Here is a 25,288-nt window from a genome sequence, read left to right as displayed (position 1 = left end):
GCTCCTGTACAACAAATGACACCATCATTTTGGCAAAACAGCAGGCTACTGGATGGGAAAATAATTTACCAGTTACACATCTAATACATGGTTAATATCTAAAATATATTTTATAAAAAACTTTAAAAACTGGACATCAAGAAAATAAGCAACCCACTTAAAGATGAGATACAGAAGTGAGTAGAGAGTTTTCAAAAGATGAAAAATGACTAAGAAACACTCCTCTGCCATCTTGCCCCTGGTGATGCGGCCTTGCTAGGCCACAGAGGAAGAGGATCTAGGCAGTCCTGATGAGTCATAATACGCTATAGAAACAATCATCCCAGAAGACATACTCAGACCCAGAAAGTAAAACATTTCATGTTTGCTCTTATATGTGGATGTTAACTTTTAAGCTTTTGATATGTATGTTTCATTTAGAATACCCACAGAGGGCAGGTAATAAGGGACCAGAGGAGAGGAAGGGATATTTCAAGAAAGTGGAGATAGAATATAGAATTGCAAAGAGATAAAGGGGAAACTAGAATAGAATTAAATTGGGAAAGGCATGGGAGGACAGAATAGAAGAGGGATTGTAGGGAAGGGGAACTAACACTAAAGGTCTTTAGAAAACCTTTATGGAAACTATCTACCATAGATACCTACAATTTATACATGCATTAAAATTAAAATGAGGTGCCATATAATAGGGGAGACAGTGTCCCTGCTAGACATCTTATGCTACAAATAAAACACCCGCTACCAGAAATCAATTATATTTTGTTGAGTCATTGACCAAATAGGCCCTATCCCTCAATGCTGACTTTTGTTTATGCTGTTTGCTACTATACACCCCTTGATGGTAAGCCCTATTGTTGAAGACACCGCTTATGTCATTGAACATGGAGGAATTGAGCTGGTGCCTCACTAGACGTTTCATTAAGCTACAAATCTTAAAGAATGCAATAGTGATACAGATGTTACAGGAGTGACCAGCCACTTTTTTATTAGATTTAAGGTCCATTTCGTGAGACAGAACCCAAACCTGACACTGCTAAGGTGGCCAAAAACACATGACTAGGTAGGTCATGGGACTTCGGGGAAGCCTGCCGCTATTAAGCTGCTAACTGAATATAGTTGTAAAATTCTTCCTAACGACATACTGCTATATCAGTAGATCAGTGCCTCACTCAGCCTTCATCAGAAAAGCTTCTTGCAGTAGAAGGCAAATGATCCAGAGCCACAACTGGGCAATGCAAAGAGTGAGAGACTTTGAAGCATGCAAATCTATATGAGATGTCTTTACCAAAGCCTTCCCCTCGAGCATCAGAGATCTATTAAGAAAAGGAAGTGGAAAGAACCAGAGGTGATGGATGACTCCAAGGAAGCGGACACAAAATGTCTGATTTACATATGAACTCACAGAGACTACGGCAGCATGCAGAAGACCTGGCCAAGTTAAAGCTACACAAAACCCCTGCACACAAACTGGGCACAAAAATTCTCTCCTAACCAAGAGGCTATTTGCAGTTGATAATTTCTGGGAGAAGAAAATCAGTTTTCTATATTGAGTATATCAACTACACTTAAACCCCTCGTTCAGGAGCAGTTGGCCAACACAAGACAGACTCCATGTTTTGGGGTTTTCTGTTTGTTTGCTTGCTTGTTTGGCTAGTTTTGTTGTTGTTGCTGTTGTTGTTTTTCTTGGAGGAGAGTAATTTTTAATTAATTTTTTATTAATTACAGTTTATTCAATTTGTATCCCAGCTGTAGCCTCCTCCCTCTGCCCCTCCCACTTTCCTCATCTCCTTTCATGCCCCTCCCCAAGTCCACTGATAGAGGAGGTCCTCCTCCCCTTCCCTCTGACCCTAGCCTATCAGGTCTCATCAGGACTGGCTGTACTGTCTTCCTCTGTGCCTGGTAAGGCTGCTCTCCACTCAGGGGGAGGTGATCAAAGAGCCAGCCACTGAGTTCATGCCAGAGACAGTCCCTCTTCCCATTACTAGGGAACCCACTTGGACACTGAGCTGCCATGGGTTACATCTGTGCAGGGGTTCTAGGTTATCTCCACGTATGGTCCTTGGGTGGAGTATCAGTCTCAGAAAAGACTCCTGGGCCCAGATTTTTTGGTTCTGTTGCTCTCCTTGTGGAGCTCCTGTCTCCTCCAGGTCTTTCTAGCTCCCCCTTCTTCCATAGGATTCCCTGCACTCTGCCCAAAGTTCAGTTAAGAGTCTCAGCATCTGCTTTGATACCCTGCTGGGTAGTCTTTCAGATGCTCTCTGTGGTAGGCTCCTGTCCTGTTCCCTGTTTTCTCCCTCTTCTCATGTCTATCATATTTGCCTTTCTGAATGATGATTGATTATCTTACCTAGGGTCCTCCTTCTTGCTTAGCTTCTTTAGGTGTACAGATTTTAGTATGTTTATCCTATATTATATGTCCAATATCCACTTCTAAGTGAGTATATACCATGTGTGTCTTTCTGATTCTAGGATACCTCACTCAGGATGATCTTTTCTAGTTCCCACCATTTGCCTGCAAATTTCATGATTTTCTTGTTTTTAATAGCTGAGTAGTATTCCATTGTGTAAATGTACCACAATTTCTGTATCCATTCCTCTGTTGAAATATACTTTTCTTAAGAAAGAGCATGAAATTGGGTGTGTGGGCAGGTGGAGAGAATCTAAGAGGAGTTGAGGAAGAGAAAAATATTATCAAAAAGTGTAAGAAAAGTACATGAATACAAACATAATCTGTTTGTTTACGATGCTGGAGATTAAACTCAAAGCCTTGTAGATGTTAGGAAAGCACTTTCCCAGTCCTAAGAATTTTAAAAGGGGAAAAAATAATAGGAAAGAATATAGTTAAAAATACTAAATGGAGAAAATTGAAATGCTTATATTTTTTATTCCATTACTGAAAACTAAAATGAACAAAAATTACACAATTTAACGAGACCCAATACCGGCTCTTTATTTTGCTTTCTTTCTTTACAGATTTGAGTCTTTGTTTACTGAGTTGGAACTAAAACAGAAAGCACTGGGCATTGCCAACTTTGGAGCTTCAATCACTACAATGGAGGAGGTTTTCCTCAAGTGAGTTATATCACCTGGAAAAAAAAAAACTTTCTACCCCTAAACTCTTATGTTAATTTAAGAACAAATCTCATTCTGTTGCCGCTGAAATAAAGTGTCACTAAGTTTGCAAATATGCTATTTTATGGTAGCATATTTCCATGTATATTCAGATGAGATGTAAAAATGTTGAACTTGAGCCTTTATAAGTGTCTTTTATTTTTCACATTTTTTTTTATAATTTCATGAGTGAGCACTGTTTACATCATTTTCAGCCACAGTCTCCCTAAACTCCTTTCATGTCTCCTCTCAAATTTATAACCTCGTTTTCACTAATTACATATATCGTATCTATGCATACATATGTATATATAAACACACCCTACTGAGTCCATTTAGTGTTGCTCGTATTTATATGTGTTGCAGAGGAGACTTCTCAGGATTGGATAACCTATCAGGGGCTCATCCTCGGAGAAGACTAATTCACCCTCTTAGCAGCCACTGATTGAATGTAGCACTTTATCTAAGAGGGGGCTTCGTGGGATTTCCCCCAGTTCCAAAGACATGTCAGCTGGTGTAGACATTATACAGCCGTAAATGTTAAGGTTTTGTGGATGCAACCCCCAGTCATATAGAGAAGACTCTGGTCCTCTGTCCCTTAGTTTTCCACCACATCTTTTGTGCTGTTCCCTCTTTTATATAGTAGGTGTGTTGTAGTTGTATCCACTGGGGATGGGCATCCCACAGTCAGTGTATTTTCTGCATTTTAACCAACTGAAATGGTCATTATCAGCTGGAAGAAAAAACCTTCATTGATGAGGGTTGAGGGCTACAATTATCTGTAGTTATAAGGACAGGTATATAGAATGTAGTTGGGAATTATACTGCTTTAGGAAAGTGGCTGATGAGTTCTCCTCAGGGAACTGTCTAGTTTTCAGCACTAGGCATGGATTTCCTCATACTGAGCTGACCTGAAGTCCAATAAGAATTGTGTGTTTGTTGACCCCAGCGTACAAGTGCCGCTGTTGTACCCTTAGGGATATCGTCCCACGCTGATCTTTGTGCTTTGTAGTCTTTTACAGCTGGGTGTGACTATTGATTTCTTTCTTCCCTCGGCAGCTCGCACAGATCTTTCTGTTAGTGAGAGCTAGAGCTTGGGAGGAATCTTCCAGGTCAGTTTCAGCTCTAACTTCCAAATCCGGTGTCCAAAGTACATGGTATCTTTAGCTATAGGGCTTACTTTCAAGTTCTGGGATACAACCAAGGACAATATCAGTAGTCTGTATTATTTTATTGACTGGTTTCATATTCTTGATGCAAAGCAATTTAAGGCTATGATTAAAAGGAAATATCTTGTGCTCTTTTTGTATATCCAAATATGTTTAGGGTCAATAGGTTGGCAGCTCCCCAAAGTAATGTTCAGTCTATCAAATCCTATTACACGACATATAGAAATATGATTGAAGATGAAAAACAGAGTGTGGATATGCTCGCAAATTACAACAGACCTAGATTTTCCTGTTTGGGTGGAATTACTTCCATTAAATTTAAAACTGGGGTAAGCATATTACATTTTAAATTTTTATATATTTGAAATATATAATTATATCACTTTCCCCTTCTCTTTCCTTTCTAGCGCCTGCCAAATTCCCTTTTACCAGCTCCTTTCATGGCCCCTCCCACTGTCAAACTGATAATGTTTTTTCCTTTGCATATCACACTTTTTAGTATCTAAACTTAATAGACACTTCCAGTTTGTCCAGCTAGAAATGGACTAGTCTGTGAGACTTGATATGGGAGAAAGGGCTATAGATGAAGATCCCAGCTGATTATTTCTCAGAATCCTTTTTCTGAAGTTCTGTTTAAAACACTCTCTTTGTTCAGTTCTAATAATACCAAAGAGTTAAAACTACCATGTTCAGAAAATACTTGATCAAAGTAAGGGCATTTTCTCTCTGGAACACAGTGTGTGTGCCTGACAAAATAAAATCATTTTATGAGGAATGTTCAAAATGAAGGGGAAATGCTTATATGTTAAATAAAGACAGAAATAAAATTTCCAGCTTTTGTGGTATTTTGTTTGTTTTGAAGCAGGGTCTCACTGTGTAATCTTGGATGGTCTAGAGCTAACTGTGTGAACCAGACTGGCCTCAAACTAAGAGATGCCTACCCTCTTTTGCCTCACAAGTTCTGGGATTAAAGGTATGCACCACCACACTGGCCCAGTTTTCCATTTTTAATCAAAAACTCTTAACACATTAATAAGAAAATCTTGGGATCAGTAATAACATACTTGCCTAGTATGTGTAAGAGTTTGAGCCTAGCACTGCCCTTCAGCCCACAAAAGAAAATGACTTTAAGAGTTTTACTATAGTTAGACTCTAGGTCTTAATACTTTATTTAAATTAGTAGTGCACAAATAAAACTATTTGCTTTGAATTTACCAAGGTTAACTAAAATTCACTTGTATTATACTTTATGAAGATATCTTGCATTATAGATTTTAAAGCATGATGAATGGTTTTCATCATGAGTATTCCACTTGAATCTCTCTCTAATCATCAAAATACTATTTTTCCTTTCTCTTTATAGTTTCCACTTTACCGCCAACAATTTTATTCCATGTTTATAAAAAGAGCACTGTTCATTTGCCGCAACTGGAAGTTGATGTTGCTACAGATAATAGTAATTTTGGTTGTCACTACATATCTCTTATTAGCTCTGAATTCAGATGATGACGCTGCTGATGATATACCTGAAAGGGAGTTGAATTTGAGTCACTATGGTAAAACCATTGTTCCTTACTCAGTTTCAAAGAAATCTGATTTGGCTCTGAAATTCACAAAAAACCTGAAGATTTTTCTAAACTCAAAGAATCAAAACTTTAAAAAAATAAAAGGTAAGATTTGTTTACAAAAAGAAGAGTCTAGTACTTTGTAAAGACCTACTTGTCATTTGCAATGGATATAAATATATTTAGCTACTCACTTCTTTCCCATCCTTCTAATCACCAGTTATGTCAGAGGCAGCTAAATCAAAGGCAAAATAGACACTTCAAGACAACGGTTTACTGGTGGAGCCTGTTTTTGTTTTGTTTTGTTTCTTGCTGTATGTGTGTCTGTTAATTGCATCACCCTTCTTGAGGATGGGGAAGATGGAAATATGGTACTGCTGTGCAATTTAGCATTAGAAGTGTTACTCTCATTGACAGGCCACTGTTGTCTCCCCTGGCTCTCACAGGATGGGTTGTTCCCTCTGCATGAAGGCAGCCCTTCTTATATTAGCCATTCTGTAAATCAGTGGCTGATAAGTTAATTGACTTCATAAACGAACTTTTGAAGAAGATGTAGATAATCGTTTTGATTTGTCCAACATGTACCCAACTAAGTATGTTCTGTGTTATCTTTATTAATACTAAAAACAGTGAGCTTAGCTAGCTTGTTCAGTATATTTGCTGTGTTGCAAGTTACAAGACCTAGCCCGTGATGAATCTGAACACTGAGTAAACAACTTCTTAAAGTCAAGCATTTTAGAACATGTGGCATTAACCAAAAGCACGGCACAGACTAGAGTGAGACCATTCAAAGACAGTTGTGATGGCTTCGTAAAAATGAGGCTGAAGCACTGTAGCTTAGGGTCACTCTCTTTACCCATTCCCACCGGCTTAATAGAACTGAGCAAAACCTATTAATGCCCTCGAAGCTGTCAAAAAGGATAGCAGACACATGGCTAGCCAACAGGAACCAGGCATAAAAATAAATGCAAGAATCATTTATTCAGTATAACAGAGAAATTGGTAGCTGTACACTAGGCAAAATATAGAAATATAGTATTTACACACTTGAGCCACACAGGTTACTAAACAAAGAAGGAGAAACATTTTTAAAGAAAACAAAAAGAACAATGATAGCGTAGTTAGTATATATGAGTTGCTATAATAAACATCGTAAATGTCCACTTTTCAAAACAAAAAGGAAAGGAGTTATAGACTAAATTTTGCCTCTCGTGATGTTAAAATCCCAACTACAAATATCTTGTTGACTGTATTTGCAGGTAAAGTTTTGAAATGGCAATTAAATTTAAAATAATAGTTATTAACATAGGACCCAATTCTGTGACTGTGGGAGAGTGGGAGCTGGAGTGATGGCTCACCTGCTAAGAGCTGCTGATGCCCTTCCAGAGGATCCAATTTCTTTTCTAACACCCATGCCAGGCTGAAACTCCAGTTCCAGGGGATCAGATCCCTCTCCTGGCCACTGTGGTCTCACACACACACACACACACACACACACCACATATACATACATAATAACATAAATAATCTTAAGGTAGAGGAAGGTAGATGTAAACATGCACCCAGAAAGGAAAGGCCATGTGAAGACACAGACAAAGCTGCTCCCCAAAATGCAAGATAATATGTCAAAAGAAACCAAACCACACAGCACTTACCTCAGACTGCTAGGCTTCAGACCGGAAAATAAACTGATGCTTTCCTTATCCAATCTGTGTGACTTCTTATGGAAGCCTTAGAAAATAAAAATATATTTTGGTACTAAGAAGTGGATGTTGTTATGGTATATACCCAAAAGTATGGAACTGGCTCTGGAACAAGGTAACAAGAAGCTTGTGAGGTGAAGATGTAAGTTATTAAAAATTCTAGTTTTGAAATGGCTTTTAGGCGACACTAAAGATGGTTCTGCTGAGCATGAATACAGAAAAGAGAGGTTTTCTTAAAATACTATCTTTGGATAAGATTATCAAAAGATAATATTAGTTGAAATATGAACATTAAGGATGCTCTGGTTAGATCAAGTGATAATGAGGGGCACATTATTGAAAACTAAAGGAAGAGTGGTCCTTGCTACGCAGAGGCAACTAAGATGTGGGAAGATGGCTGTGTGGTTAACAGCACTGGCTGCTCTTCAGAGGACCCACGTTAGGCTCCCAGCACTCACAACCACATGTAACCTCAGTTCCAGGGAATCCAATGCCTTCTTCAAGCTTCTGTGCTCACCATGCATGCCAGAAAAGCACAGACATTCATGCAGGAAAAATCTCACATAATACTTAAAAATAAAATGAATTCTAAAAAATAAAAACATGGAAGCAAATAACTTGATTGAAATGTACTGAGCTCCTTTGTGGAGAGTAGACCATGTAAATGTTGAAAATATTTAGCCAAGGAGATTTCTAAACAGAGTTTAGAAATTAAATATATGGTTTGTTTTAGCCTTGCCATCTGTAGTAAATTGTAAAAGGAACTAGATAAATTAAGCAAAAATAGGAGATATAAAAAGAAAATTCTCACCTTAAGAAGATGTTCCATAGGACTAATCAGTATGTTTGGACAATATATTTAAAATATATGGTTATGTAACTTATAGAGCAACCTCCTGTCTGAAAAGATGACATCAAGGAACAGCTACTGGACTCATATTATTCCATACAGTGAGTCAGTAAATAATTACAGCTTCAAATATTTATTTACATCAAGAAAAGAGATGAATGGTTGAGAAAATGACTTTGTTGTATACTTGAGCATATTTTGGATATAATATTTGGATATGAGGTAGCACTATTCCTAATTGTCTGAGAAAGTGCCTTTATTCATAATAGCCAGAATCTGGAAACAACCCAGATGTCCCTTAACTGAGGAATGGATACAGAAATTGTGGTACATTTACACAATAGAATACTACTCAGCAATTAAAAACAAGAAAATCATGAAATTTGCAGGCAAATGGTGGGAACTAGAAAAGATCATCCTGAGTGAGGTATCCTAGAATCAGAAAGACACACATGGTATATACTCACTTAGAAGTGGATATTGGACATATAATATAGGATAAACATACTAAAATCTGTACACCTAAAGAAGCTAAGCAAGAAGGAGGACCCTAGGTAAGATAATCAATCATCATTCAGAAAGGCAAATATGATAGACATGAGAAGAGGGAGAAAACAGGGAACAGGACAGGAGCCTACCACAGAGGGCCTCTGAAAGACTATACCCAGCAGGGTATCAGAGCAGATGCTGAGACTCTTAACTGAACTTTGGGCAGAGTGCAGGGAATCCTATGAAAGAAGGGGGAGATAGAAAGACCTAGATGGGACAGGAGCTCCACAAGGAGAGCAACAGAACCAAAAAATCTGGGCCCAGGAGTCTTTTCTGAGAGTGATACTCCAACCAAGGACCACACGTGGAGATAACCTAGAACCCCTGCACAGATGTAATCCATGGCAGCTCAGTGTCCAAGTGGGTTCCCTAGTAATGGGAAGAGGGACTGTCTCTGGCATGAACTCAGTGGCTGGCTCTTTGATCACCTCCCCCTGAGTGGGGAGCAGCCTTACCAGGCACAGAGGAAGACAGTACAGCCAGTCCTGATGAGACCTGATAGGCTAGGGTCAGAGGGAAGGGGAGGAGGATCTCCCCTATCAGTGGACTTGGGGAGGGGCATGAAAGGAGATGAGGAAAGTGGGAGGAGCAGAGGGAGGAGGCTACAGCTGGGATACAAATTGAATAAACTGTAATTAATTTAAAAAATTAATTAATTTTAAAAAAAGAAAAAAGATGAATGATAAAAAGTGGTTCATATGGTTGCAGGGCTCTCATAGCCACTGCAGGCAGAGAGGTTTTAGGCCCAGGAGATAAAGCTGTAAGCTCTTGTAGCAGGGTTAGAACTACCATATAGAACCAGGTACATAAAGTCATCACCCAGGATGAGAAGTAGGTCCACCACCAAGAATAGGGTAGGTAAAGTTAGGACCTTGATTAGCACAGAAGGCAAAGCAACCAAAGTAGATCTCTCATTTTGGAACCAGGATGTGCTATAACCAGACAATAAATTTCTGTTGTGTCTGTTTTGTTAAGTTGTACTATAATTGCATTTTCCCCTCCCTTTCCCTTTTCCAAACTCTTCTATGTATCTTGTTCCACTGTCCTTAAGATTCATGGCCTCTTTGACATGCACACATATTCCTAAATATAATCCACTCAGTCCTGTTGTTACTTGTACATGTGTTTTCAGGGCTAACCATTTGACACTGGACAAACAGCTGGTGTGGTCTTCCCTGGGGAGGACCACATCTCCTACTCTGAGCTTTACTCAGTTGCCTGTGTAGGGCTGAGGCTTTAAGGGATTTCCCTCATCCACTTTAGCATGTCCATTGGTGTCAGTCTTGCTCAGTTCATGTTTCAGCAGTCCTGTTGGTGGGGCTTTATGGATATAGCTTCTGATGTTTCTAGGACACATAACTCTCACAGCAAACTCTCTGTTTCTCTGGGTCTTACACACTTTCCACCTCATCTTCTACAATGTTCTCCAAGCCTGAGGTGCGGTAGTGTTTTGCAGGTGTATCCATTAGGATGGGGCTCCACAACTCTGCATTTTGATTGTTTGTGGTGTTCTGTAGTGCTCTCCATCTGTTGCAAAGAGAAGTTTTCCTCGTTGAGGGGTGAAGACTGCACTTATCTGTGGGTATAAGGACAAATGTTTATAGATTGTTGTTACGGATTATGCTGGTTTAGTAACTTAATGGTTGTAGACTGTCCTCCAATAACCATGACATCATTAGCACTCAGTAGTTAGGTAGATTTCCACTACTAGGTATGCTGTCCCTTTTGTTGAGTGGGCCTTAAGAGTTGTTGATTATCACCAAGATGTGTATGTACTGAACCCTTAGGTACATGCTGGTCATTGGTGTGGTTTAATGGTTTTTTTGAACTGGGTAGAAATATTGGTTGCCTCCCTTCTTCGGAAGTTTATGAAAGCTACTCATCAGAAAGTATTCAGGTCAGTTCCAATTCAAGCAGCATATGGGTTCTGCTTTTGAAGTGCATCATGTCGTCGGCAATAAGAACTTATCTTTTACCTCTGGGGCATAACAAAAGGTAACAGCATTAGGCTGTGTGTCTCCTGAATCTTTAACAGCCCTGGCCAACAACTCAAAAGAGGGCCTCTTATATCTGGTATTCAATTTTTTCAGGTGGTCTTTGGCCTTTGGAGACATTATCAGCCCAGATGGAAAAAGTTCATTAAATATATATGTGCATATTTATTCATGGGATCATGTGTATAGTAATTTTTTAAATAAATACTTAGTAGTATAAATCTTAATGGCTTTTTCAGTCATCCTTATTGTTACTTGACCAACCTGCCTCTTCTTTTGTATTTACTTCCTAAAAACACCACTTTCCCATTGCCCCTTTCAGATCACTTGTACCCTGCTATTTTTCTTTACACTCCTCCCACTTTTTTCTGTATTTATCTCCTTCCCACTACCTAAAGAGCCCCCACTTTCCCATTTTCCTAATAAGATCACTTGTACCTAGCCATTCCCTTCTCTATTGCTCCCCAAACACTTTATCCTGGCAATGGTCTCATTTTACTTTCCTGATTTCTGTAGTTACTACAGATGTATTCACATCTGAAGATTTGGAGCTAGGAGTTTCTAATAAGAAAGATCATGTGATGCTTGACTTTCTGGATCTGGGTTACCTCACTCTATATGATCTTTTTTCCATTTTTTTTTATTTTTATAATTTATTCACTTTATATCCCAATTATAGACCCTTCCACTGTCTCCTCCAGGTCCCACCCTTTCTCTCTCTTTCCCTCTATCTCCCTCCCCCTAAACCACAGAAAGTGGGAGCCTTCCTCCCCTACCATCTGACCCTAGCCTATCAAGTCTCCCCAGGACCGCCTGTATCCTCTTCTGCTGTGGCCTGATGCAGCCAGGGAGAAGTGATCAAAGAGTGGGTAACAGGATCCATGTGAGGGATAACCCCTGCTCCCCTTAGTAGGGAAACCACATGAAGACTGAGATGCCTATGGGCTACATCTGAGTGGGAGGCATCAGTCTCTTCAGGACCCTTGGGCCCAGATTTGTTGGCCTTGTTGGTCTCCTTATGGAGCTCCTGTCCCCTCAGGGTCCTTCTATCCCCCTCCCTACTCTTCCATAAGAGTGTCTTTGCTCTGTCCAAAGTTTGGCTATGAGTTTCAATATCTGCTTCGATCCCATGCTGGATGGATTCTTTCAGAGGACATCTATGGTAGGCTTCCATCATGTTCTCTCTCTTTGACTACTTCCAATGTTTATTCTATTTGCCCTTCTGAATGAGATTAGCATCCTCCCTAGGGTCCTCCTTGTTATTTCGCTTATTCGGGTATATGGATTTTAGTATGGTTATCCTATACTATATAACTAATATACTTTTATAAGTGAGTTTATACCATGTGTGTCATTCTAGTTCTGGGTTACCTCACTCAGTATGATCTTTTCTAGTTCCATCCATTTGCCTGAAATTTTCATGATTTCCTAGCTTTTAATAGCTGAGTAGTATCCTTGTGTAAATGTACCAAAATTGTTTTATCCATTCTTCAGTTGAGAGATTTCTAGTTTGTTTCTTTACAGACCTTGAAAGAACAATTCTCAAGTTCATATGGGAAAAAAACAGAATAGCTAAAACAATCCTGTATTATAAAAGATCTTCTGGCGGTGTCCCCATCCCTGATCTCAAGCTGTACTATACAGCAACAATAATAAAAACTTCATGGTCCTGGCATAGACACAGACTGGTGGATCAATGGAATTGAAACTAAAACCCAGAAGTAAACCCACACTTGATATTTGACAAAGGAGCCAAATCCATACAATGGGAAAAAGATAGCATTTTCAACAAATGGTGCTGGTCTAACTGGATGTCTGCATTCAGAAAAGGGCAAATAGATCCACATTCATCACCCTTCACCAAATTAAAGTCTAAGTGGATCAAAGACCTCAACATAAAGCCAGACACACTAAATCTATTAGAAGAAAAAGTGGGGAAGAGCCTTGAACTCATTGGCACAGTAGACAACTTCCTGAACAGAACACCAACAGCTCAGGCTCTAAGATCAACAATAAATGGGACCTCATGAAACTGAAAGCTTCTGTAAAGGTCACTGTCAACAGAACAAAATGACAGCCTGCAGACTGAGAAAACAGCCTCACCAGCCCTACATCTGACAGAGGGCTAATATCCAAAATATATAAAGAACTCAAGAAATTAAACACCAACAAACCCAATAATCCAATTAAAATGGAGCTAAACAGAGAATTCTCCACAGAGGAATATCAAATGGTGGAGAAACACTTAAAGAAACGCTCAACATCCTTAGTCATCAGGGAAATGCAAGTCAAAATAACTCTGAGATTCCATGTCACACCCATCAGAATGGCTATTATCAAAAACTCAAGTGACAGCACATGCTGGCAAGGATTTGGAGAAAGGGGAACCCTCCATTGCTGATGGGAGTGCAAACTTATACAGCCACTTTGGAAATCAGTCTGGCGCTCAGAAAATTGGGGATAGCGCTACACCCAAGAACCAGTTATACAACTCCTGGGCATATACTTGAAAGATGCTCTACCATGCCACAAGGACATTTGCTCAACTATGTTCATAACAGTTTTATTCATAATAACCAGCATCTGGAACCAACCTAGATGTCCCTCAGCTGAAGAATGGATACATGATCTTTTCTAGGTCTATCCATTTACCTACAAAGTTCATGATTTTATATTTTTTATACAACTAAATAGTATTCTATCATGTGTATGTAAACACATTTTCATTATCCATTTGACATTTCTAAGTCATTTATCCTATTCTCATTTCCTAGCTATTGTGATTAGAGCAACAATGAATATGGCTAAGAAAGTATTTCAGAGTAGGATGTCAAGTCCTTTGGGCATAAAGCAAGAAGTGGTATATTTGGTCCATTTTTAGCTTTTTTAATATTTTCCACACTAATTCTTATACTGGCTACCATCAGTTTGCAATCCTACCGACAGTGAATAAGGACTTCCTTTCCCCTGCATTACCTCCAACATTTGTTGTAGATTATTCTGTTGATTTTTGTCATTCTGCCTAGGTCAGCTAAAATCTCAAACTTTTTGACTTGTATCTCCCTAATTTGGGGAACAAAGAAAAAATTTTGAGGTGTTTCTTAGCCAATCTTTTTTCTTCTTTTGACTACTCTTTATCCAGGTCCCAAACCCATTCTTAATTGGGTCATTTGCTCACTGTGCTTGGATCTGCAATTTGGTTTCATTGGCCTACACACCATGATGCTGCTTTTACTACTACCACTACGGCTCTGTAACATATCCTAAGATGTGAGCTGATAATCCCTCTTGCACTGTTCTCTTCTTAGGATTTTTTTGGTCATCAAAAGTCCTTTGTGGTTCCATATGAATTTTAAGATATTTTTTTCCTGTGTTTATGAAGGAGATGGAATTTTTGATTGGTATTGCATTGAATCTGTAAATAGCTTTTGGTAGAATGGCCATTTTCACAATGTTAATTCTACCAATCTGTGAGCATGGAATAACTTTCCATTTTCTAGTGTCTTTGTCTATCTTCCTTCAGAGATGTAAAGTTTTCCATGTAGGGTGCAGAAGCGTATGTAAAGAAGATGTGAACTAGGGATGGGGCAGAGTGAAGAATGTTCTTCCACAAGGCAGCCTTCTAGACAGTGGACAAACTTAAAACCTGCGTTACAAGAGGGACACCATGAATGGTACTGGACACAGTGCTAGTGATGCCATGGTTATTGGAGGACAGTCTACAACCATTAAGTTACTAAACCAGCATAATCCGTAACAACAATCTATAAACATTTGTCCTTATACCCACAGATAAGTGCAGTCTTCACCCCTCAACAAGGAAAACTTCTCTTTGCAACAGATGGAGAGCACTACAGAACACCACAAACAATCAAAATGCAGAGTTGTGGAGCCCCATCCTAATGGATACACCTACAAAACACTACCACACCTCAGGCTTGGAGAACATTGTAGAAGATGAGGTGGAAAGTGTGTAAGACCCAGAGAAACAGAGAGTTTGCTGTGAGAGTTATGTGTCCTAGAAACATCAGAAGCTGTACCCATAAAGCCTCACCAACAGGACTGCCAAAACATGAACTGAGCAAGACTGACACCAATGGACATGCCAAAGTGGATGAGGGAAATCCCTCAAAGCCTCAGCCCTACACAGGCAACTGAGTAAAGCTCAGAGTAGGAGATGAGGTCCTCCCCAGGGAAGAGCACACCAGCTGTTTGTCCAGTGTCAAATGGTTAGCCCTGAAAACACATGTACAAGGAACAACAGGACTGAGTGGATTATATTTAGGAATATATGTGCATGTAAAAGAGGCCATGAATCTTAAGGAGAGTGGGGCAGGGTACATGGGAGATTTGGAAGGAAAGGGAGGGGAAAGAGAAACATTGTCATTAAATTACAGTCTCAAAAATTTAAAATTAATTAATTATAAAAATCATGGAAGGCTTCCCATATCATGTTTTAAAAGGCTCTTTCTGGAATAACAATTTTCCCAAATATATGTTCAGTGCAATTTCATTGGATGCTTTACAGAAAGTTGTAGGCTAACTCTAAAATTTATACAGAAATGCAAATGAAAAAAAAAATAGCCAGAGCAACTCTTTAAAAGTAATAAATCATGCTTGTTCTACACAGTTAAGAAAAATATGTTCTTAAACCAGACATAGTGCTGCACATCTTTAATTCCAGCACATGGGAGAGACAGGTAGTTGTCTGTGAGTTTGAGGCTAGCCTGATCTACATAGAGTTCCAAGACAACTGGGGATACATAGAGCCTGTCTCAAAAATTAATATATTCTTAATATATGATTTGGGCTATGAATTGTAGAGTGAGATTATTGTAAGATTAATGATGGAGTAAAATTCTTAAAAAAAAAAAAAAAAAACCTCCATTGTCAGAATTTGGAAAACAAAATGGTAAGTGGAAAAATAAAAACCCACAACATTTTAAAATCTCTTCCTTTCTCATTTAGGTTCTAGGAAATATACTACATGTTGGCTCACTGACATTTTCTTTTTCCATTCTAGGTGATATAAATGATTACATATTGGAAAATAAAAACTGCCGTAGCTTCTGCATTGTTGCATTTTCTATTGACGTTGAGAAAAACAAAACAGTACTCACGATTTTCTTCAATAATGAGGCATACCACTCATCTGCAATATCCCTAGCAATATTAGACAACATTCTTTTTATGATGCTTTCTGGTCCTGATGCTTCTATCACTGTCTTCAACAAGCCTCAACCTCGCCCTCATTTTGGTTCAAACACGGTGTATGTATGATTTTTCTTTTTCTGCAATTGAATCTTAACATACCTTTGCTGTTTGGTCATATACATTTGAAAAATGGCTAATGTCAGTATTTCCTACCTATATTTCTTAGTTTATTTCATATTTTATTTCCTCTTCTATAGGCCTGTAAATGGACTGCAAATAGTACAGTGTTTGGCTTTTGGCATTTCTGTGGTGGTTGGGACTTTTAGTCTCCAGACAGTGACTGAGAGAATCAGTCAAGCCAAGCACATCCAGTTTCTGAGTGGGGTCTACGTGCTTGCTTACTGGCTCTCTGCCTTGTTGTGTGACCTCATCTTCTTCCTCATTCACTGCTGTGTACTGCTGGTGAGTATCAGCTGAAATTGCATGAAGTGTCTTCTTCCTCCTGTGGGTCACACTAACATCCACTCGAGTGATTTTAGCAGAAAATGAACATTGTCAAGTAATTGGAAAGCACATTGACTTACCATGCCAGAGCTTTACTGCATACCCTCATTAAGGAAATGTCCTGCCTCTGATTCTTTCACTGGAGAGAAGCCATGTATTTGCTGTGATATATTTGCTCACCAGTGTGCCCTGGCCAAAATCTACTCAAAATCTTTTAATTTGCACTGGCAGGTTAATTGCAGCTAGGACAGTGCCTTATTGGTCCTAGTGTGGCTGCTGGGGAAATCGGAACTGCCCTACATAGTTTAGACTCCAGTCTAGGGTCAGAGTTTAAAAATGAGTACAACAGGAAAAGGAGAGGCTTTAAGAAACCCCAAATAAAATAAAGGTTAAAAACGAGCAAAACAGGCCAGCATCTGTTACTGTCCACCTGCACACTTACATTCCCCATTAAGCATGGCCAGTCTCCAGAGCAGAACTCTTGACTTGGTTCTCATTTTGAACCACTGAGAAAGTGGTCTAGAGAGTACATATGTAAGAACGCACACCATCTGTTACTTAATTATTTTACTCATTAGTAAACAATAGCAACACTTGTTTTCTGGGAATCTTTTGGGTAAATATGCTACAAAGGCCACCTAGTTACGAGAAAGAAGATATGATTAAAATAAGTAAATTCCCTTCTATAGAGAAGGCGTGGAAGACAGAATGTTGAGAATAAAATACTGTCTCAGTCTTTACAAAGTTTACTGATTCTCAGTTGACACAGAACTGGAAATTGATCATTATAAAGTATACCAGCTACTATTATGAAAGGTGAACTATGAATTCCCAACTGGAGACTATACTGTGAAATAGTAACAAATTTTTGTAGAGAAAAAAAAGATGGAAGCATTGTTTTATCAGTTTGGCTCCCACAAGAAGATTCATATTTGTTGCAGAGGCGTCTAAGAACTGGTTCTGAGGAGAGAGTCAGGATCTCACCAGCTGTAAGAGCTGCTCACATTAGACCAGAGTCCAGGAATAGTGGTAGAGAAAATACTGTGTACACACAAACAAGTTTTAAGTTGGAGAGAACTGAGTTCACTTCATTTTTGGATGTGCAGGACTGGCTACTATTGCCAATCCCAGTCTCCGGTACATAGTCCATCATCCAAGAAACATGGCAAGAGAAGATCACCATCTTGTTGAAGGCCCATTTGCTTATATTTCACTAATTCAAGCCTGGTACAGTCTCCCCTCTATGGAGTGCACTGTTAAAGTCAATATTAGGCTACCAAGATGCCAGCAGTTTCTGTCAAAGCTGGTGACTGCATAGTTGAAGGAGAGAGCTGACTTCCACATAGTGGAAGGAGAGAGTTGTCCTCTGATTTCTGCACACACACACACACACACACACATACACTACAAATTAATGGAAAATTTAATCTAAAATTAACTGAACAAACTTGAATCTTTTAATAGCCATGCCAAAGTGTCACTTTTTTCTATGGTTCTTAAAACTTGGCTGGCACACTTACATCATTTTCTAGATGACATTAAAAAGCAAGATATAAGCGACAGTATCTATTTTTTCAATATACCAATATTACTATGTATGGCTAATGGCCATACATGTTTGTTTTTGTGTTTGTGTTTATGTGATACCACAAACATTGGACACGACTCAACTCACCGTATTTATAAGCAGAAAATCGAGGCTCAGAGAAGTCCTCTACTTTTACCCACCTAGGGTAGTCAGAACTTTGGGGTCACTATAAAACCTGTTGTCACTCATATTCAGAGTTATCCTGGACAATTTATCCTGTTTCCACTTATTTCTGCTGCCCTGTTCATAATTTCCTCTTTGTTTTTTTTATTTCGTGAGATTATAATATAATTACATCAATTTCCCCTTCCCCTTTCTCCCCTCAAACTTTTCCATATTCTCCCCCTTACTCTCAAATTCATGGCCTCTTTTTTCATTTATTGTTGTCGTTATCGGTGGTGGGTGATGGTAATGGTGGTGGTGGTGGTGGTGGTAGTGATGATGAGTATGTGTGTATGTGTGTTCCTAAACACATAAATACAACCCTCTCAATCTATATAATTTTACTTCTGTATCTATGTTTTTAGGATTGACCATTTAGTATTGTGTAATGAATTGGCGTGTTCCACCCTAGGGAAGGCTCTTTCTCCCACTCTATTATTTAATTGCCTGTAGTTCTCTGTCTAGGAGAAAGGTCTCCTGAGCTTTCTTACATCCACTTTAACATGTCTATTAGTGTCGTCCTTATTCAAGTCATGTTTAGGCAGCCATGTTAGTGAGACTTTGTGAGCATAGCTTCTAACATTAGTAGGAAACACAACATCACAGCAAACCCCCCGTATCTCTGGCTCTTACTGATTTTTCCATTCCCTCCATAGTTGTATTAGTTGGGACTGGGCTCCACAATTCTGTATTTTGATTGATTATGGTTTTCTCTATCTCTTGCAAAGTTTTCTTGATATGGAGTTAGGACTACACTTATCTGTGGGTAAAAGAACAAATACTTAGAGTGTTCTTGGGTGTTATGCTTGTTTGGTAAAGTAGTAGTTGAAGGTTCTCCTCCAAGATCCATGACTTCACTAACTCTGAGTAGTTGGGTAAGTCCCCAGTATAAGGTATGGTTTCCTTCTTGTTGAGTGGGTCTTAAATGCAATCAGGGAGCAGTGTTTACCATCAAGGTATGCTTGCTAATCTACTCATTGTTGTGGTTCATATGTGATAGCTGGGTAGGACTGTCAGTTACTTCCCTCCTTTGGAAGCTCATATGCTACCATAAAAGCTAGCCTCAGGGAGGGGGCATTGGGGTCATTTCCAGTTCAAGGACCTGTGCCCCAACTGCATGATGTCTTAAGGAATAGGAATTCAACTTCCACGTCTGTAGCAATAGCAATGGGCAATATAATTTTGGGGGAGTCTCTTGGACAGCCCTAACGAACAAACTCAAAAGGGGCCTTCTCATGCCTGGTGTTATGTATTTTGATAGACGGTTTATGCCTGTAGGAGGGAACACTGTCAGCCCAGATGGGAAGTTTTTTATTTACCTGTGTATGAATATTCATATATTAACAAGACATCCTTACTTTTATTTTACCCTCTTTCCTCGATATTTATCTCCCTCTTCTTCTCTAATTAGGGCCCCCATTTTCCCATTTAACTATTTAGATCACTTGTAACCTGCTTTTCTGATCACCATTTCCATCCTACACTGCACAATTGCCCCATTTTATTTTCCTGATTTCTGCAGTTACTCTAAGTTATATATTCACATATAAGTATTTGGAGCTAGGAACCTCAGATGAGAGAGAAAATGCAATGTTTGTCTTTCTGTGTCTGGGTTACTTCATAAAATATAATGTTTTCTAGTTCCATCAATTTAACCTGCAAATTTCTTTTTTCCTTATAGCTGTATAGTATTGTATAGTATATACGTAACACATCTTCATTATGTATTCATTAATTGCAATACATATAGGTTGTTTGCTTCTACTGGCTGATGTGAATAAAACAGCATTACACAGGGCTTAACAAGCACCCGTCGAATAGGATATCAAGTTCTTTGGGCGTATGCTAAGAATTGCTAAAACTGGGCAATAGGTAAATTTATTTATTTAATTGTTGAGTACTTTCCAAACTGATTTATCAACCAGTTTGCATTCCCACCAACAGTGAATAAGGGTTCCCTTTCACCACCTTCCCTCTCTGGTATTTGTTGCCAGTTGTTCCATTGATCTTTGCCATTCTGACTGAAGATAAAATCTGAAAGTCATTTTGGTTTGCATTTTCCTAATTAATAAGGACCGTGAAAATTCTTTGAGATATTTCTTAGTCATTTTTAATTGTTTGGAGGGGGCTCTTTCTTGTTGTTGCCGTTGTTTTTCTTTGTTTTGATGGTTGGGTGGGGTTAGGTTTTTTTTTTTTTTTGGTTCTGTTTTTTGAGTTATTTATGTGTTCTATGGGCGTCCTCTTCACCTGACTGTTTCTTCAGCTATGAAGATGCCTTCTAGTTTTATAAAGTCTTATTTGCCAAAATTACAGGGCAAGTGGAGTCCTATTCAGAAAGTGCTGTTTACATATGTATCATGGAGGGAATTGCCTAGATTTCCTTCTAGCAACTTCCGTTTTTCCATTTTCACATTGAGGATTTGATCATTTGGAGTTGTGTGCAAGGTGATAGATACAAATTCTATCATTCTCCTGCATGCGCACATCCAATATTACAAGCAGCATTCATAGAAGATTCTGTCTTTTCTCTAATATACATTTTTGGCATCTTTGTCAAATATAAGTGGCTGAATATGTGTACCCATGCTTGAGTTTTGTTCCATTGGTGTGTATGTCTGGTTTTGCGCCAGTATCATATTGTCTTTATTACTATAGCCCTGTAATATATCTTAAGATCTGGAGTAGTAATCTCTCCAGAAATGTTCTTTTTCCCCCTCAGGATTCTTTTGGTTATCTGAGTTCTTTTGTGGCTCAATATGAATTTTAGTATAGGCTTTTCTATTTCTGTGAAGAATGAGATGGGGGTTTTGGTTGGGGTTGCTCTTGACAAAATTGTTATTTTTCACAATGTTAATTGTACCAATCCATATGAATAGAATGTCTTTCCAGATATATGCTCTAGAGTGGTATAGCTGGATGTTGGGTAGCACTGTTCCCAGTTTTCTGGGAAAGCACCAGATTGATTTCCAAAGTGCTTTTACAAGTTTACATAGTCACTAGAAATGGAGGAGTGTTCCCCTTTCTCCACCTCCTTTCTAGCATGTGTTGTCACTTGAGTTTTTGGTCTGAGCAATTCTGATGGCTGTAAGGTGGAATCTCAGAGTCATTTTGATTTGCATTTCTCTGATGACTAAGGACGTTGAACATATCTTTAAGTGCTCTTCATCATTCGATATTGCTCTGTTGAGAATTCTCTGTTATCTCTGTACCCCATTTTTAATTGGATTATTTGGTTTGGTGGTGTTTAATTTTTTTAGTTTATTATATATTCTGGATAGTACTCCTCTGTCAGATGTAGGGTTGGTGAAGATCTTTTCCCAGTTTGTAGGCTTTCGTTTTGTTCTGTTGGCTGTGTCTTTTGCTTTACAGAAGCTTTTCAGTTTCATGAAGTCCCACTACCTCAAGACCAAGCTATACGACTCCTGGGCATATATCCAAAAGATGCTCAAGGACATTTGCTCAACTATGTTCATAGCAGCTTTATTCATAATAGCCAGAATCTAGAAACAACCTAGATGTCCCTCAACCAAAGAATGGGTACAGAAATTGTGGTACATTTACACAATGGAATTCTAGTCACCTATTAAAAACAAGAAAGTCAGGAAATTTGCAGGCAATTGGATAGAACTAGAAGAGATCATCCTGAGTGAGGTATCCCAGAAGCAGAGACACACATGGTATATACTCACTTATAAGTGGATATGAAGAAATTAAAATCTACAGACCTAAAGAAGCTAAACAACAAGGAGGACACAAGGGAAGATGCTTAATTCTCATTCAGAAGGGAAAACAAGATAGACACCGGAAGCAGTAGAAGAGAGAGAACAGGATGGGAGCCTACCTCAGATGTTCTCTAAAAGACTCCACCCAGCAGAAGAGCAAAGTAGATGCAGAGACTCACAGCCAAACTTTGGTCAGAGCACAGGGAATCTTATAGAAGAAAAGGGAGAGAGAAGGACCCAGAGGGAACAGGAGCTTCACAAGGAGACCAACAAAGCCAAAAAATCTGAGCCCAGGGGGTCAGCAGAGACTCATGCACCAACCAGGGACCATGCATGGAGAGGACCTAGACCCTCTGGGCAAATGTGGCCCAAAGACAGCTCAGTCTACATTGGGTTCCCTAGTAAGGGCAGCAGGGACTGTCTCTGACATGAACTTGGTTCCCTGCTTATCTCTTCATTAGACATTTATTGGAGAATGTAAACAGAAGCACATCTTCTGATAAGCTTAAATTTAAGTGACTGTTAGAATTACTGACCTTAGCAAGGATTTCCATAGCTAAATCAATATTGATTTGAAGATAAGCCTCAAAATATGCTGTTCTCATTAGATCCTCCATTCCATAAAATATTCAGGGAGGAACATTTTCTTCTTCAGTCTTTAAAGCCTCAGACATAGCTTATTTCACCAATATGGTTATTGGATATTTTCCCCCTCTGTCAAAAACTATTTCTTGGTATGACATGGTATAATGATTCTGTTTTTTCTTAAATAGCCAATTCATTGCTCTTAAATTCTTTTTAAAGGATAAGTCTTTTGGGATTTGAAATATTCATTTTGTACTATAATAACTACAAATATGCTTTTAAGTATATTTTGAATTGTATAGTTTTACGATATTGGTGTGTATGCAATGGACCACTTTATGATGGTACTTAGGACAAGTACCCAGAGTCTTGTGCATAAAAGCAGGAAGTCTGGCACATGAACTATGTTTCACAACTCTGTAATATGCTGCTTGTAACAGTGTCTCTTAATTGTGGCAGTTTTAAAATACATTTAATTATTTTATGCACTACTATTGCCCACTCCTATTAATCTTCTTTGGCAGAATGTCCTCTTGTGTGACATGTTTTTGTTTGTTTGTTTGTTTGTTTGTTTGTTTGTTTTCATATAAACTTTCACAGCAGCTTATTTCAAGAAAATTCTAATTTCATTTAATTTACATTATTTTTTAATTTCCTATTTTTACTTTGTTGACTCAAATCTTGTAGAACAACAGAGTATATTGCTTCACTTATCCAGGTAACTTTAAATGAACTTTGAAACCAGTTCTAATTAGGTCTTTTCTGACACTTGTGAGCCTTAGAAAAAGATGTCTCTAGGTTCCCCATAGTTTCTTCCTGACTATACAGTCCTCTTTACTAAAAGAGGAGGATCCAACCACAGTTAGGGCCATTAGATTATTTGATCTGTGATGACCAGTTCTCTTCATGTGCTTCCTTTAGATACTAGCTTGAATAGAAAACATTTCCAAGAACTACACAAGATTCTAACAGAACAGTCTTAATTTAGCCTTTCCTTCCACAAATTAGTGATCTTGCTAAATAATCATGTCACTAATCATAAGATACAGCTGTAAGATAGCATCTTCAACAAATGGCGCTGGTCTAGCTGGATGTCTACATGCAGAAAAAGGCAAATAGATCGAAATTTATCACCCTTCACAAAACTAAAGTTCAGGTGGATCAAAGACCTCAACATAATACAAGATCCACCAAATCTATTAGAAGAAAAAAAATGAGGAAGAACCTTGAACTCATTGGCACAGAAGACAACTTACTGAACAGAACACCAACAGCCCAGGCTCTAAGATCAACAATTAATAAGTGGGACCTCGTGAAACTGAAAAGCTTCTGTAAAGGACACTATCAACAGAACAAAATGACAAAAGTACAGACTGGGAAAAGCTCTTCACCAACCCTACATCCAACAGATGTAAAAAACTCAAGAAATTAAACACCAACAAATTAAGTAATCCAATCAAAAAATAAGGTATAGAGCTAAACAGAATTCTCAACAGAGGAATATCAAATGGCCGAGAAGCACTTAAAGAAATATTCAATATCATTAGTCAATGTAGTCAATGTAAGTCTCTGAGATTTCATCTTACACTTATCAGAATGGCTAAGATCAAAAACTCAAGTGACAGCACATGCTGGTGAGGATGAGGAGCATGGAAAACCCTCCTCCATTGCTGGTGGGAGTGCAAACTTGTATAACCACTTTGAAAATCAATCTTGCACTTCCTCAGAAAATTGGTAACAGCCATACCTTAAGCTATACCACTCCTGAGTATATGCCCAAAAGACACTCCACCATATAACAAGGACACTTGCTCAACTGTGTTCATAGTGGTTTTAGTCATAATAGCCAGAAACTGGAAACAACCCATATGTCCTTCAAACGAAGAATGGATAAAGAAACTGTGGTATATATACACAATGGAATACTATTCAGCTATTAAAAACAAAGACATCATAAAATTTACAGACTAATTTTTATGAGTAAGGCAATCAGATACAGAAAGACACGCATGGTATTATGCACTCACTTATAAGCAGATATTAGCCATGTAATACAGGATAACCATACTACAATCCACAGACCTAAAGAAGCTAAGTAACAAGGAGCACCCTAGAGAGGATGCTTACTTCTCATTCAGAAAAGCAAATAGAATAGACACTAGAAGCGGTTGAAGAGAGGGGACAGGAGGGAGGTGTTGTCTAAAAAACAAAACAAAACAAAAATCCCAACTGTTCGATTTTACCAATGAAGACTCAGGAGCCAGGTGCTGGCTTGAAAACTTCCTAGCTCAGAGAGGCAGAGAAAGTATCCCGCTGACCTTCCTTCTCAGCTCAGGTCCCAGTGTGTGTTGGGGGGGAGCTCACTAGCTCAGCTGATAGCCCAGGAGGAAAAGGCCAAAAAGCCCAAGACCTAATCTAAAGCCCCAAAGAGCCCTCTTTTATTCTCCACCCTGTTCTAAATACCCTCAACTCAAAGTCCCTCCTACTCTTTTATCCCTATTAGCTGGTTTCTTGCTCCACCTCTTGACCTAGGGTTAACTTTATTAAATCCTATGTACAGAAAGCTCTTGGACTAAAGATGTGTGCTAGGGCTAGATGAACCACACCATAATCACCTGTTCATAATTAACAG

At 38.7% G+C, this 25,288-nt stretch overlaps 1 protein-coding gene across 1 annotated transcript in view; it reads left to right on the top strand.

Moving 5' to 3' along the window:
• The window catches only part of LOC129691536 (phospholipid-transporting ATPase ABCA3-like), a 126,411-nt gene that overhangs the window by 76,442 nt on the left and 24,681 nt on the right, over window positions 1-25,288 (top strand). Inside the window, exons 16-20 of the mRNA XM_055627698.1 lie at window positions 2,974-3,072; window positions 4,438-4,609; window positions 5,644-5,950; window positions 15,965-16,211; window positions 16,353-16,557. Coding sequence (XP_055483673.1) covers window positions 2,974-3,072; window positions 4,438-4,609; window positions 5,644-5,950; window positions 15,965-16,211; window positions 16,353-16,557 — 1,030 coding nt within the window. The remainder of the gene's footprint in view (window positions 1-2,973; window positions 3,073-4,437; window positions 4,610-5,643; window positions 5,951-15,964; window positions 16,212-16,352; window positions 16,558-25,288) is intronic.

The sequence above is a fragment of the Psammomys obesus genome, unplaced genomic scaffold, assembly GCF_907164565.1.
Source record: "Psammomys obesus unplaced genomic scaffold, mPsaObe1.curated_primary_1811, whole genome shotgun sequence".
In the NCBI taxonomy this organism is placed as follows: Eukaryota; Metazoa; Chordata; class Mammalia; order Rodentia; family Muridae; genus Psammomys; species Psammomys obesus.
Note: the sequence above shows the minus strand (reverse complement) of the source record. Positions and strands in the feature narration are given on the sequence as shown.